Source organism: Berkeleyomyces rouxiae (genome assembly GCF_048999995.1).
Source record: "Berkeleyomyces rouxiae strain 22BRR77 chromosome Unknown BrBRR77_ptg000003l, whole genome shotgun sequence".
NCBI lineage: Eukaryota > Fungi > Ascomycota > Sordariomycetes > Microascales > Ceratocystidaceae > Berkeleyomyces > Berkeleyomyces rouxiae.
Window position 1 is genome coordinate 84,035 of NW_027396493.1, and position 15,886 is coordinate 99,920.

General features: G+C 48.6%; 4 protein-coding genes across 4 annotated transcripts; 1 reads left to right on the top strand and 3 right to left on the bottom strand.

The window, feature by feature from the left end:
- Positions 1-920: 920 nt before the first annotated feature.
- BROUX77_003181 (uncharacterized protein) lies at positions 921-5,210 on the bottom strand (the record flags this gene model as incomplete). Its single annotated transcript, XM_073747804.1, has 3 exons — positions 921-4,009; positions 4,093-4,494; positions 4,988-5,210. 3 exons carry the CDS (start codon positions 5,208-5,210, stop codon positions 921-923), a joined length of 3,714 nt encoding a protein of 1,237 aa, XP_073605606.1.
- Positions 5,211-12,184: 6,974 nt separating this feature from the next.
- Positions 12,185-13,002, bottom strand: BROUX77_003182 (uncharacterized protein; the record flags this gene model as incomplete). The annotated part of the gene is made up of 2 exons (XM_073747805.1): positions 12,185-12,656; positions 12,728-13,002. 2 exons carry the CDS (start codon positions 13,000-13,002, stop codon positions 12,185-12,187), a joined length of 747 nt encoding a protein of 248 aa, XP_073605607.1.
- A 480-nt stretch (positions 13,003-13,482) lies between these two features.
- On the top strand, positions 13,483-14,681 carry BROUX77_003183 (uncharacterized protein; the record flags this gene model as incomplete). The annotated part of the gene is made up of 2 exons (XM_073747806.1): positions 13,483-13,909; positions 13,999-14,681. The coding sequence occupies 2 exons, from the start codon at positions 13,483-13,485 to the stop codon at positions 14,679-14,681; spliced, it is 1,110 nt and encodes a 369-aa protein (XP_073605608.1).
- A 147-nt stretch (positions 14,682-14,828) lies between these two features.
- Positions 14,829-15,570, bottom strand: BROUX77_003184 (uncharacterized protein; the record flags this gene model as incomplete). The annotated part of the gene is made up of 2 exons (XM_073747807.1): positions 14,829-15,113; positions 15,175-15,570. The coding sequence occupies 2 exons, from the start codon at positions 15,568-15,570 to the stop codon at positions 14,829-14,831; spliced, it is 681 nt and encodes a 226-aa protein (XP_073605609.1).
- Between the last annotated feature and the right edge of the window lie 316 nt (positions 15,571-15,886).

Here is a 15,886-nt window from a genome sequence, read left to right on the forward strand (position 1 = left end):
GATCATTCCCCGCACCTACGCTAGCGCAGTGCCACGGCGCGCAGCTACGGACCTGACACTAGCTCTGGCGGACAAGAGAAAAGGGAGGTCAAGGTACAAAGAGATAACCACTTTCGCCACATACGCCATCAAGGGTGCGTTTGACGCCGTAAAGCAAAGACAAATGGTCCGCCAGCTAAGGCAGCAAAGTTGGCCAACGAAGCTGATTGGTTGGGTCGAATATTTCCTGACCGGGCGAGATGTCTCCCTGTCCGTAGAAGGAGGAGAAGCGGTCACTAGGCAAGTAGGAGGCAGTATGCCTCAAGGCTCCCCGGTGTTCCCCATCCTTTACATGCTCTATATGGCGAACTTACACAGCACCCCCACTGGTTCTTCGGGGCCTGGGGACAGTGTGCCATTCCGAACACACAGAAGATATGCGACGTTCCAGGCGGAGGACATTGAATATCTGTCTGGTAGCCACTACGGCGTCGTTTGATCTTAGTGATTTGTGTAGGCGTTAAACATAGTCATGTCAAATACTACAAACAAGCCAGTCAGCTAGCTCAATACTACATGGGAACAGAAGAGATGAACATCTCAAACAAAAAAATGCACTTTGTCTAGTTGGAGGAAACAAATTTCGATAGATGAAGAGCCAGTGGCTGGTATCAAAGGTAAAAAGGAGACACATGCCAAGCATAAATAAAAACCAAGAAAAAACCCGCTGATAAAAAAAGAGAAGAAGAAAAGGACTATAAAAGCCCCCGGGATGTCAATCCCATGCAACAAGAAACAGTGACCAACGCAAGAAAACAATGACAAGAAGCATAGAACAGGAAAGCGTCAGGCCCTCCAGAGAGCATTCCTGGATAGAAATACAAAATGAAGTGGTGCCAGTGATTACATGGCCCACACAGGCCCGCTTCAGGCAAGCCAGTCTAGGACTCCTCCATGATACCTCCTTGGCCGCCACCTTCATCACGCCACTCACGACTCCGGCCGGTCAGCTTCTTGACACCGCTAACACGGCCAGCCCATAGAGCTTCTATCGAGCTCCGGAAGGTAAAAGCACGCTGTGAACTGATGACACCAATGGCTTGAAGAACAGCCTTGCGACTATCACGTCCAAACACAGCCGGATGGTTGATCCATTCCAGGCTGGCTTCAAGCTCTGCATCTAGTGCAGCCACAGTAACTGGGTCAATGCCAACATTCAGTCCAAGACCATCGCTTGACCGACTGTAGGTCAGCGTGTTTCCGTAGCTTCCAGTAGCTGTGGAACTTGAAGTTGGTGTAGGCGGTGACGGCGTTCGTTTACGAGGCGGCGTCATAGAAGTTGGTGATGTGTTGCTCCCGTTCTGCTGGCCCATCACGGGTATAGGAGGCGTGGCTCGGTTGGGGGGAGGAACAGGGGGAAGGCCACCCTTACCCAAACCCTTGAGAATTGTACGTGTCTCATTAAGAAGAGTATGTGCGCGATCATGTTGTCCACGAGAAACAAGAGTGAGGGCCCGGGTAAGCATGTCTGAAGTGAGCAACTCCATGCGTCGCTGGACAATGCCAGGATGGGGAGGGATTGGGGGCACCATAGCCCATGACTTTTTGTTGTTGGAAGCCGGAAGCATAGTGATGGCCAAGAGAGATGGGCGGGGCATGTGAGTCAAAGTACCATCGCGAAGTATGTCACCCCAGGTCAGGTCAGCCTGAATAAGAGGCACTTCTTCCACAGATACAGCACGTTGCTCGTCTGAATCCATAGGACCACCCAAGGCCTCAAGACCAGAAACCAAGGTATCCCAAGTATCCTGAGGCAGCGCATCCTGGGTAGCATTATCAGGCATGATGACCAGTTGAACCAAGATGTCCCGCTTGTCTCCAAAGCGTAGATCGCCCAATGATGCCTCGGCATCACGGCCAGCAGCACGTTTAGTGATTTGAAGGGCACCACTTATTTTGTGGAATTTTGCGGGAGACCCCTCGGGTAGCTTCAGCTTTAGCTTAACATTCTGGTGGGACAAAGTTTGCATAGAGCCCAGGCAACCGCCCAAACATTCACGCAACATCATCCAATCCTTGACATAGGTATACGAAGCCTTTGTGCGGGTAGACAGCTCAATCATGGTGTCCGGCTTGTGTGTCATTCCTAAGCCAAATGAGTGGACAGTGACCTTTGCAGCCTCTGCACGAGAAACAACAAAATCCACACTATCGGCGTCTGAGGTTGAGGCATCACTAATGAGCATGATGGTGCCAATAGGGTTGTTGTACTTTCTTTGCATTAGTAGGTCCATAGCAACATTCGCTCCCTCAACAACATCAGCCCTATGGCTTTTTTGACCAACAGGCTTGATAGAGCTGAGGATGTTGGACCATCCATGCCACGCTTTGGTGGTCATGCCGACGATGGGAACACCACCGCCACCAGAGCCAAATGTGACCAAGCCCATACGATCGCGTTCGCCTAGCGTGCTAACCATAAACCGAAGAGCATCTCGCACCAGATTGATCTTGACACCTTGCATTGAAGATGAGATAGGCACAACCACCACAACATCAAGGGGCACGTGGATTGGCGATTGCATGCTAAGCGGTGGGGTGCGGGCTGCTATCGAGTTAGGATAGTCTGTGGGACCTGGGGTTGATGATTTAGGAACACCCCATGACGCTATTGATGACATAAGTTGTTGTCTAGTTGAACCAGGGGTACCGTGACCCCAATCATCGTCCTCAGTTTCAGAGTAGTCGCCGGCCCCCCGTCGATCATACTCGGGGCTCCGAACGGGGGAAGCCTCAACTGCGTTGAGATCAAGAAGTGCTTGCTGCCATAATTTGAGCTGGTTGCGATTTTCAAACTTGAGGTGGAACTGGGGCAGTTCAGTGACAGAAAGGCTCAAGGTGAGAATGTGGGAGATTTCATCAGAAGAGGGGTTCTCGCACACCTCAATAAGGTGCTTCTTGATGAGAATAGAGCCCTTCAGTGTGCATCTCGAGGTCTTCTTAGGCAAACCAGAGGCGGAATCGTCGGGATTAAAGGTTGGTTGCTGGTTAATCTTCTTTTCTTTAACGCAAATTAACATTTCGGCAAATAAGTAGCACTCTAATTCCTGCCAAGAAACGCGGTCCTTGCCAACACGGAGTGTGCCGTACAAGCGCAAACGGCCAAATCGGCCAAAGTCGAGCCCATGCCAGTTGTCAACGCGATTGCGCAAGTTTTCGGTGATTTCGTCCAAGACTTCGCGGGACTCATAAGGGTAGAAGCGAGGGGCGACACGAACAGGTGAAGGTGGCCTTGTGAACCCATCGTCAGAACGAGCTGATGACATGGGAGCAGGTTGTGGTGAAGGAATCATAGGAACTCCCAAGTCTTCTGGATCAGCTTGCCACTTGTTGTCTGGGACTTCAACTGTAATTAGGCAGGTGATGCTCTGCTGTTGACGAGAGCGGTTGATGGTGGGGAACTCCGAGCGAACAGTTACAGTAGGGTGAGGGATCGGATTCCGAGCCACAGGGCGTGGGCTACCAAGGGTAGCTTCCATTGCTTGTACATCATAATCATGTCGGCGACTCGGCCCACTTTGGGTTGTTTCGGGGTATCCATTGGAATAGCTAGTGGTCGAGGCAGCACCGGTAGCTTCACTATCCGATCGCTGGTGGGTGTGGGTTGTTGAGCGGACGGTATAGCGTTCGCCACCACTCTGTGAGCTGTCGCGGGCTCTAGTAGTGCTAGGATCACGGGCTCTAGTGGTGCTACTATCGCGAACATCTCTGACGTCTCTATCACGATGGTCTCTACTATTAAGACTCCCAGGCATAGATATGGCTGTGTTGCGAGGATTGGACTCTGTGCTACTGAATCGGCCTGTAGTGGTTGGGCTGGTAACAGGGAATGGTGCTTGCGGTGAACGTGGCGGGGCATCCCAGGCACTGTTACTTCCGCTGTTCCGACCACTTGTAGGCGTCGGTGTGCTGGTTGCTTGCGGTCGGTTCTCATTCGATGAAGCGGAGCGCACCATATTTGATATTTTTTCTTCGCGGGCTTTTCAGTAAATATACAACAGTTGCGTATGTACTGGGGCCGCATAATGCGGAAATTGGGGGTCATGTACTCACCAATGTCAATGACATTTCCTCCTCTGCTGGTATCCAGATGAAGTGGCGCATCACATGTTGGGCAGAATTGTGACTCGAGCTCTTTTATGAGGGCATAAAAGCAGGCTTCATGTGCCACATGGGTGCAAGAAAACTGAAGAATGCGCTCGCCTCTTAAAGTGTGTTCAAGGGGCTCTTCACAAACGGAGCATTCGCTACCAACAAAGGTGCGCTCCCTGCGACCGCGGCTGCGGTCTGAGGACATGGCTTGACCGCTTCTGCCACTTGCTATGGAAGGGTTTCGCTCCTGTGGGACGTTGTGTTGTGATTGTTGCTGCTGTTGCTGTTGTTGTTGTTGTTGTTGTTGTTGTTGTTGTTGTTGTTGTTGTCGTTGATTGTAGGTATTTGCTGAAATTGAGGTACCTATGAAGAAAAGAAGAAGGAAAACAAGATACATTGTTAGCGGATGGCCTAGAACTAAAATTTAAAATTTAAAAAAAAAAAAAAAAAACTATTCAAGGAAAGTGGCACCCGTTTTTTTGTGTCAGGGGTGATGAGGAGACTTGATCTTCAGCCTTGAATATGAAGGCTTGTAGATTTCCCAGAGTCGAATGGATGGTCAGCTAAGACAATCCATCGTCTGTACATGGTGTCTTTTGGTGTCTCTCTCCTTTGTTTGCTGGCTGTAGCACAGCAGCTACAGCCAATACTGAAGATGACCAACCAACCGGTGAAAAGGCGAGCTATGGAAGAGCCGATAAGACTGGCCGTGTATAGGTCTTGCAAAAGCAAATGACAAAACAACAGCGCAGCGCGGCGCAGGTAGGTAGGTCGCCCGGTAGTGGCATTCCAGAGCGGGGAATGCCATATGGCATCGTCTCACGAGTTTTTTGTTGTTGGATAAAGATAAATTTACCTTTGGCAGGAAACGACGGGCCAGGCTCATAAATCACAGGACTAAGCGCAGGCACCGGCGGCTCGTCCTTGTCTCTCTTCTTTTTGCGCAAGCGATCGTGAAGGTCGGAGAAGGGGTGTTCTCGTTCGCGCGCAGGCTTTTCGGGGTGGTTGGAGGAGTGAAAGGAGGTCGTGGAGGAAGAGAAAGGGCCGTTACCGAAGCCGCGTTTTGATCGGCTGAACATGAAGGCAAAAGAAAGAGGGGAGAAAAGGGAAGAAGAAATGAAAGCAAGCACGAGGGATAGAAGAAGAAATATAGAAGGAATCTGCAGAACAGAGGCGTTCAAGGGATGGGCGGATGTGATGTGTTGCGGCAAGGTCAAGGTCGCCTGGCTGGAATCAGGAGTGAGGTGAGCCGTCGCGTGTTGCTTGTCGGCTGGGTCTAGCGGGAATAAGTTTTCTTTTTTTTTTCTTTTTTTTCTTTTGTCGATTAAATCCACGAGCTGCACGAGAAAAGACGGAGAATAGAGCCGAGGAATGGAAGCCGGTAGAGCTGAGTCAAGTGAAGTTGGCCACGGATATGTCGACAGAGGCAAAAATGCGGATGAGGCGCTGCAGAGGAGCAAGACAGACAGACGATGGCTTTTTTTTGGGGGGATCTGATGGCAAATCAAGAGAAGTAAAAGAGGAAGAAGAGGGAAAACAAGAGCCAGGGCTTTGTCTTTTCGTCTTTAATCCAGGCCGTCCGGCAGGGACTCAAACCGCAAAGGCGTGAATTTAGCGAGTGTTTGAAGCAGGGAATGCTGCTGCACAGCACAAGGAAGACTCTGGTCGAGCGGTGGGCGGGCGGGCACTGGCCATAAAATGCTGAAGGCTCTGAAGAACAACTGCAAGAAAACAAGACTGCCAGCACGGCGCGGTCCTATGCGAAGTCCGGCAGGCAGATGGATGATGATGATGGGAAGAAAAGAGGACAGGGGAAATGTGAGGCGGGAAAAGAGGGGTCGAGAGAACTTTTCCAGTGGTTTCCGGCCAAACCAAAAAGGAAGCAATTGCTACTGTGGTATTTACAGAAAGAAGCAGAAGGCAAGATGTTGTTCGCAGAAAACGGCAGGAGGGGCGGCTCTTTCCTGGACAAAGGCAGGACATGACGCTCTCTGTTCACAGATCACACAGATCGGAAGGTGGCTGCGCTTCTATGCTGCAGTTGCCCAAAAGGCTAGAGCAATACGAAACCTATACCTATACACACGAGTAACTATACCGACCAGTTACTGTAACTAGGAGTAGCTACTGCGAGTACGAGCATGTACATTCACACGCACTTTTGTATGTAACTATCTATATACAAACAAGTAGTTATCGGTACAAGTACCAATACAACAAGTGTTACATAGTTGTACACTTCTACATCCCAACTAGTTACGCAACTACTACACAGACTCGACAGCGTCACACTCGACCAAAGTATGGCAGCTACCCACTGGGAAGTGAAGTTTGGCTGGCAGTTGCCCAGCAAACAAGCTCACCGCCCACCACCAACCACCAATCGCCCACGGAACAAGACAACCCCAACCATAGAACCAGGGAAGAAGAGAAGAAGAAATAGAATAGTTAGTTAACTAACTACAGGAACACGGAACTTGGGACGGCACACAAAGCCAAGCACCCCAGCCAGCCCTGTTCTGGTGGCGATCCGCTGATTGGCCGGAAAACAGGGCTATCTGGCTGTGTAAAAGCATGAGTGAATGTCTGCAAGTCACTTCATACACATAGCTAGTTACGCATGTAACTAACTAGTCATTCATACTTGATAGTTACAGGCCTATGTCTTCGCTCCCCCCCCCCCCCCCGTATGGGCCAGACGGTGGACTGGCAGGCATCATGCGCATAGTCTTCTCCGCCTGAATGACTTACTTCCACACAAGTATACAAACACAAGTTGCATGCAAGCAACTGTGTTTGTGTAGTCTGGGTAGCGATGTCACTATGGGACCTGGAGTACACCGTCCACTAATGACACCAAGAAAGGAATGAGGGGGGGCAAAGCGAACGCACAGGAAACGTCTGAGCACAAGCACAGGCACAGGCTGTCTTACTTGTATTATTGTACTGCCAATAGACGAGAACAGACTGCAAAAAGAGGGAAACAAAGAGCCATGATGGATGAGAACCCGCAGGGATGGGTCACCAGAGGGATCGGAAGATGGCGAGAGGGCGAGAAGCACAAGACGAAGGAAGAAGGGGTCATGTACCATTTACACATGCTATCATGCAAGTAGTAGACTATCATGTGCACATGTGTGTGTGTGTGTGTGTGCATGTACATAGACTCGGAGACTCGACCACCCAGGAGATGCATATATGTAGTTATACACAATATACATGGCTGCATGCACAAGCTCATATGTGCACATGTACTTGTATACAAGCATATACGGTCTGTATCGCACTCACACTGTAAAAAGACAAGCATGCAAGCTCGTTTCAAACTCTTGTCGTCCATGCAATCAAAGGAAAGGAACAAAAACCCAAGAACTCGTCGTCGGGATCAATCGGAGTTAGGGTTTGTAATTAGGAATGGGTCTAGGCTCAGGGGTCCTTTTAGATCAGGAACAACAAGTCTAGTGTTGAGCCTACGACTTGTATGACTGAGCCAGTTAGTTAGTTAGCTAGTGTTCTACAAATAGCTAACTACCTCATTACAATAGCCTGAAAGTGCCTTAAAGTACCTGCCAGCAAAACACAGCTTGCCCCAACCCTCTCTGACAACTTGCCATGGCAAAGGCAACGATGGACTCACCCGTAGCTAAAAGATAATTCAGGTTGCTCTATGTATACATGGCGCCGCGTGGTGTCTAAGCCTTAAGGCACGGATTCTTGGAAAGCTTGAATGTCAAAGTCTAAAAGCTGCTGGTACTAGGATTCATACAACTATTAACCAACTGACTAACCATGGCTAATGTAATTATGTGTCTACGTACATCCACTCTAACTAGTTATTCGAGTGTAACCACATGTTTGCCTGTGAAGCGAGCAACAAAAACGATGCCAGATATGCTCAAGTGCAGCACTAGCAAGCAACATGAACTAACAGCCTATAGTCAACTAGTTCAGCAGTGCCCGCAAAAACATGCCTGTGTGTACATGCCAACATTGCATATATGGAATACCCTGTAAGTCCATATCATATGCAGATACACACACACATATACAAGGCAGACTACCAACGGGAATTCAACGGCTGTGGGTTTTCCTGGTGTTTCTTCGACTCTGCACGAAGCAGTCGGAAATTACCTGCGAGGCATAAAGTGTGACATAAGGTGTGGCTTCCCAAGTCCCCGTAGTTTTGTGCACGGCTATGCATGCAGCGAAAGCGTGCTGCACAGATAGAAGAAGGGTTCTTGCTATGAGGCAGGGCAGGGCGGGCAGAACAGAGAATGAAGAACAAAGGCTTGTGCAGTTGGTAGCTTCGACCTCGTGAGATAAGGCTCAAACATGGGCGATCTTTCTATAAAAAGAGCATTTGCCTCATGGAATCACAAGAAGAAACAAAGAAAGTCCAGAAATTTAAGGAAAGAAGTTCTCTGCAGGCACAAGTCAAGGGCGGACTTATGTGTTTGTCCTTGTACATGGTTATGCATTTACATACATCTATATGCGTGTGTATGTATATGTGTGCCTCGGCATTGGGTTTCAGAAAGGCACAGAGCATGAAACCGCCAAACATATTGGCAACACGTAGTTGGCCAGGTGGTGTAACTAGTTACAAGTGCATGTACATAGATATTCGCATGTCTGCATGCATCATTTCACATAAAAGATACTTGGACATGTGCCCACGACAAAAGATCTACAGTTGCCGCACAAAGCGGAAATCGAAGGAAAAAAAGAAGCAGAAAGTAAAGGGTAATAACCCGAAGGAAAAAGGTGGAAACAAAAAAGGCAGGGGCAGCAGGAACAGATCCTACAGATCCAGAAAGGAGGCCCTGTGGACTAGGAAGGAACAGGACCCTGGGACCGGGTTCGGTGAACATGTGGGTCCAGCGGGGCTTCGTTGCAAAATTGAAGCATGTAACTATGTACACAACCACCTAACTGGGGGCGAGCCGTAGCTGATACAGCAGTTACGGAAAAAAGGCTGCAAGATTCCGAACACGGAATAGCGCAGCGGACGAAAATCACCCACCAAGCAGCTGCCGGTACATACCAAAGCCTGTCAAGAAGTCTACGGTGCTTACAGTTTTATGTTTGGATATATTCTTGTATTTGCACATGTTGACAAGGCATCACTGTGTCCTGAGAATGCGTGATTGAGATTTGGATAGAGAGAGAGAGAAAGAACAACTCTTATTCTTTTGCTCTGCTCCCTTGTTTGCCGTCTGTCCTCTTCTTTTGCCTTGCGACACAGCTGCTTTCATCTTCCGCTGAACATCATCTTGCCCCTCGGCCGCCTCCCAACAGGCAGTGCTCCGTCTTGGCAACTAACTATCCTGTTAACGCGCGCGATCACCAGGATAGCAAGCAAGGGTCGGCAACTAATGCAATGGGCCGCCTCGGTTCTTCAGATGTACGACTACAGGTGAACTTGTGTCTCTCCGTAGCGAAAGCTGTATGAGATTAATGAAAAAAAGCGTACATGCACTTCTGTAAATGTCTGAGGGCAAGTGTCTCTTGGCTACAGGTCTTTGACCTCCAAGGAGGGCACCCGGGCGTACAGTATAATCGTGCATGCCTCTATCTATTTCTCGATCTTGCCCCTTACTTTCTCCCCTTCTGTCAACCCCAGACGACGAGGGCCCTGGTTTAAACTTCACACGTGGCCAAACCCCTGTCCGAAAAAACAAGATGAGCGGTAGAAGAGAATCCAAGACTGGCCAGCCTGGTACCGTAGAAAAAACGTACTAGTCAAAACAAACGATGTGCTCGACTGGAGAGGATGGGTTTTCTTTTTTTCTTCTTCTCTCCCCCCTCTCTCATACCCCGTTGCGGTAAATACCATGAACTACATACGTACGCATCTTTCGCTGGCTTATCTCTTGGTCTGGGTGACGAAAGACCCCGCCGCCAGTGACAGTCAGTGGCAGCGGAAGTGACAGGTGGGGGTACAAATTGCGGTGCCACTGGAGCTTTCTTTTTTTTCCCTGCGTCTTGGCGCTGACATATCCACGTTGTAGACAAATAGGTATACGGGGACAAGTATTGCGTACATACATCCGTCTAGTTATACGCACTAAATGTCAAGTCTCCTCCGCACTTGGTCAACTTCAAATTCATGACAAGACACTCTATACACATCACTGCCTAGCTTGAATGAACGACCTCGGGAACCTAAGTAGGGCTCTATCCGGTTTCCGCACGTCCCACACACGGACTCTATTATGATGGTTTTTTCGCTCCTCCCTTTTTCTTGACCTTGGAATATGTAACTAGCTAGTTGACTGTACCTAGCTACTCGTACCTGGATATACTTCTTGTACCCGCACATCCCACGACCAGGATCAGAAGCTGAAGAGAAGGTCTGTGACAGCACGTCACTTGCTGTATTGAGAAAATGTTAGCACAGTCGTTTCAGACAAGCCTTACAAACGGAAACACAAATGTGGCTCGTCCTACCTGTGCAGAGAAGCCTAGGATGTTTAATATGCTTGAAAACCTTCTGCCTTTCGCTGCAGAAGTTACTGATATTTTGTCGGATATTCGCCTAACTCCAGCGAGGGCAAAACGCAGTCGAATGTTCCTTTGACAAGGTGAAGATAACGAATACCCGTAGTCTTTAGGCTCAAACTGGTTGAGTGTAGCCTTGATAATTGCTATTCTACTCATTTTCCAATGTGAGCTTGTTGTACCAATGCTGCCTGTGATGAGAGTTCTTGTATCACCCAAAATCATGTGGTGTTTTGGATTCATTCTCATCCTGACAGTGTCGTGTAACCATAAAATACGTGTACATGTGCCTTTGCCTTTGCCAACTTGGGGCGATAATTCGAGGAACTCCGTTCACACGAGAAGATGATCTTATTGGTACTTGGTCTATATAATAAGTGGATACGGCTGAATTGCGCTTGTTTCTATTCTTTAGTTTAACTTGTCAAACCGTTGGTAACATGCAAAACGGTTCGGCCTTGACGTATATTCCAAGAGTAATTCGATGTGATTCCCGCATATCATCTCATCTTCCTTCATACAATGTAACTTCCAGCAAAAGCACTGTTCTATTTTCCTCACTTTTGTGGCATCAAAGATGTTTAGTGATCCTAAGTACAATAATAGCGACGTGCAGCTGAAAAGATATTGATTCGAAAACTACTTCCGATGATAGAACAGGAGAATCAAGAGGGCCCCGAGAGGCACTGGATGAATATCTAGAGGCTTACTACGTCCTGAATTTTCCGAAACACTCACTACAATGAAACAGATCTGACCCATTCCTCCAAAATGCCTGTTGATAATCTGATTGTATAGCTGGTTTCTAGACCACATTGAGCCTTGATCAGGATACCTAAGACTTTCGAAAAATGGCATCAAACTACTGCATGGAAGCTTTTCAACCGAAAGCCATATTTTTGACAACATCAAGATCTCGAAGACTTTGGAATCCTAGATCTCTGGTCTGATCTTGGCTAGTGACAAGATATCCGGGAACGCTCTGCAAACAACTACCGAGCAACTCTTGAAGGCATGAGTTTCAAAGAGCAGCCAGGTGAATGAACACCGCCTATAGTTCTACCTAGGAGAGAGTGACATGTTCAAGAACTACACTTAACTACATGATCAGTTCAACAAGTGAGCTAAATACTCCCTTTTAAGAGGGTTCTGGGATAAGGAATTTAGTAGCACCTCCGAGCCAAATCACTGCCAACGCCATTCTTGTAACAACTAGCATGAATTGTGCCACTGCTATCTAACCAAATTAACGGTGGATGCCCTTACATACAGATACCCTTCCCTTCTATGACATAACGACTGGAGTGAAGAACCATTTGTAATTTTCTTGAAAAAGTTGCAATGGAGATATGTTCATGTCGGTACATATTTGGATAGGTTTGTCACCCATCGTCAGCACAGCCCTTGGCTCACTTCGTCATCTGCGTATGGCCATTTTTGATGTTCGTGGCAAAGCAGAGCTTTATTGTCTAACTAACTGCAGAAGAATACGAATGTGGATTATGTGATTCGATTTCGTTTGTCTGTTTTCCCTCCTTTGAATGTTCTTCAACTACCGCCTCAAGAATCCCTTCTTTGTCGACACGCCCGTTCGTTTGCGTTTCAACAACTGATTCTTCATATTCGCCGTCTGCTTTTTTGTGGCCGGGACAAAATCCATACTTGTCTTCTTGACCACTCTGTAAGTAGTACCACCCACGACTCGATCGACATTTGTCCGCTTGCGTGGCTTTTGAGATATCCGGCGTTTCGCCGTCACCACACCTTGTATATCCATCCCCAAGTTTGCGTCGTCATCTTCTGAATCGGAGTCAAGGAATTCCAGAGGCAGGACATCGGGCAACGCGTTCTTCTTGCGACGCGACGCGGCGGCATCATCCTCTTCATTGGTGTTCTCGGCGAGTAGAGCCTTGGCTGCGGCAATTTCGGCCTCGAGCTCGGCCTCCTTGGCTTTGCGTGCGGTGACTTGTTCTTTCAACTTCACGTCGCGGTCTTGTCGCTTTTTCTTTGCAGCGGCAGCAGCTCTGTAGGCAGTATATTGTTAGTTTGAGAAAGCTTCTAGAGGGCTAGTGGTGTGCATGAGAAAAGTACTTACTCGCGAATGGCCTTTTGCGCAGCCTTGGCAGATTCCTTTGCTATTGTTTCTGCATTGGATGTCGAAATGGCTTCGGGCGCATCGTCGTCAGAGTCATCTCCGTCGGAGTCGTTGTTTGCTGCAGACACAGCTTCTATTATAGGCTTATCGTCCTCAATATGATCCTCCATGTCTTCGTCATCACTGTCAAACGTCTTGACATTGGCCTTGCGCTGCAATGTGTGTGATCCTGCGCGGTCAAGAGACTTGCGACTTGAAGTTTTGGGGGGAGCCATGGCTGTGATGTTGGTGGTTGGGGAAGGATGAGCTCTCGTTGTATTGTTGGGGAGTGTTTAAAGAAAATGGTTCGAATGATGGCCTTCTAAAGCAAAATTTGCCCTTGTTGACTTGGCTGGTGTTTTTTATTTTGCAATGCTGAGGACAACCTCAGTCATTAACTACCACAAGCGACTCTGCGGCTCGGTGATGATATGAAAAAAGTTGGTCGCAAAGCCAGAAAAATGATAAGTGGGGCCTCAAACGCAACATTCTATTGGCCCGATAAAGACGCATAACATCACGTGATTGTTTTTGATTGATAAAGCTTCACATATCATGATCAGGAGCCTGAGCTCATTTTGAACAATGGTAAAGACTCATTCTCAGAGGTCGATTGTATCGAAAGATCGCATGAGTTGTGAGTGGGCCCAACCAACCAAGTACCATATCTGTAGCTAACCACGCGCATTTGTAACAAGCCCTGTACCGTTGTTGTAATGTATTCCTCGCGTGCTGTGATTCGCCCTCTGCTGCGGGCATCACGAACCAAGGCGCCTCTTGCCGCTGAGCTTTGTGTTCCTGGGCTTGTAAACCTGCATATTCGGGCACTTTCAAGCACTAGCAGTCTTAACGCTCATTTAAGTAGCAGCTCTTCCAAGGCTCGTTTACCGATTTCAAAGAGCAAAAAGCGCGTCATGGACGGTAATGACCGGGTGTCGTCGCTGTCGAGGATCATGACACAAGTCCGTAAGGCCGTCACCACCGACAGACAAATACCCGATCTGAATTCCTTTGTCAAAGGCGCAAAGTCTGTAGGTCTTCTGGAGAACAGGGCTAAGGTGTACCACAGATGTGTCGAGAGCATCATCGAGACCTTCAAGACCTCGCCAGATGACTGGAGCTGGATTCGAGGCTGGGCTTCCAGTAGGTCTCTACTTTGTCCTTGCAGTGTAATACATTGCGGTTTTATGTTGTACTAACCCGCCATCCCCTCCCCCTTTGCTCCCTCGCAGAGAACAACCTCACCCCTAAAATTATTTACGAGAGTGCTATCGCTTACCACTCTGCCACACCACCAGACGATACGTCACCAGCAGTAACCACCACCGCCCTGCTGCTACTTTATGCTGCAGGTGTGCAAATGAACTATACGCCGGCGCTACTTAGTTTTGCCCATCTGACTATTCTGTCTGGCAGCCACACCTCAACCATGAATATTTTCATGGAAGGGCACGCTGCATTTTCTCGGCTTCTACGTTCTGATGACCCTGATGCGATGACTATTGAGGCCAAGTACAAGATAAGCGCAATATCAAACCACGAAGATGCACACTGGCTCCTAGTCAAGGCTCTCAAGACATCTTCTTTCGAGTGGAAACCGATGGCTCTAGTTCTCTTGGCTCGTCTACATGTTGAAGAGGCCAATATCCCCAAAGCCCGGGTCTTGCTGGAGCAGGCTATCTCCGAGTTTGATTACAGCATAGCTCATGATGATCTGGCCGAGTTGGATGGAAATGGGGCAGACCAGAGCTTGAAAGAAACAGTCGTCTCGGGGCTCACTGGAAGTCCCACTGGACTTAGGTCCCTGGCAAAGATTTTCATGGATGCCAGCCTAGAAGAAAACTCGCAGTCCGATGGATCTTTTTATGCCAAGGCAATGGAGAACATTCGATTTGCACGGGAACGGCTAGTTTGACTTTGTATGACAGGAAAGACTGATGTCTCATGATACGAATGAAATATGTTGCATTATGTTTGGGGTATATACATCATGTACAGTTCTCTACATACGGATGGTACCACAACTGTGCACCACATCTTGCATTCATCTCACCACAGCTGCTTAAACCAATGTCACGGCAACCAGCAGCGCACCAACCGAGGCCGACAACATCATTCCGAAGGACTGGCCAATCAGAGAAACACCATCGCTGCTGGGCGAAGATGAAGCCCGAGCCCCGCCAGAGGTAGATGAAGCAGAGCCGGATGAAGAGTTAGACGAAGACGAATCCGAGTCAACCAGAGCAGCCAGCGTGGAGTCGCTAGTGAAGGCCAATGAGGTGGTCGTATTTCTGCAATCCTCGGGGGTCTGGCTTGAGACACCAGAGATGAAGCGGACCAGGGCACACTTGAAACAAGGTTAGTATATAAATTGGTTTCTATCATTATGCCTGCATTGGGCAACATACCGTGAAGAGGAGGCCGTCAGAGGCACTCGCAGCAACACTGATCACACCCTGTTGGCCAACCCACGACTCGGATACGGTAACACGGGGCAAGCAGATGGTACCAAGAGCACTCTGCTCGAAGATGGGGTAGATCTGAGTCCAGTTGCCAGACGCCGTGGTGTCCAGGGTGGCACGGAACAGCCAGTTCTGTTGCGGGTGGGTTGGGGTCAGGGCAATTGCATCACCGCCAACGTGGAAGTCGGTCACGTCGTCTGAATCGGCAAAAGAAATGGTAGCTCCGCCACAAGGAGACTGGTCGAGGGCATTGTCGTTGACATCGAGGGAGTCAGGGTACTCCAGGTCAAAATGGGCGCTAGCAAGAGACGCGACGGCAGCGAGGACAAAAGAGTACTTCATGATTACGGCGAGCTAATAGAGAGAGTGAAAGATGCAAAAGAAGAGAGACTAGTGCGATGATGAATGCGCAAAGGAGCTTCCCACATCTCATCTGGTGAGTGCAAGACACGACATTTTATACAGCTGATTTTCGGAAAATTGACAAAAGGCCTCAGGCCACACAAAAGGCGCGGTTTGAGGCGGCTGCAATCTTGGCATCTTGGCGTTGTGAAGCGAAGCCGTAGCCTCCGTAGTTATTCTTGGACTGTAGATAAAAAAGGATCCTCGTCTACGCCCAAAATGTTTCACCTGTTCTGGGCACTCCACCAAGTGTGGT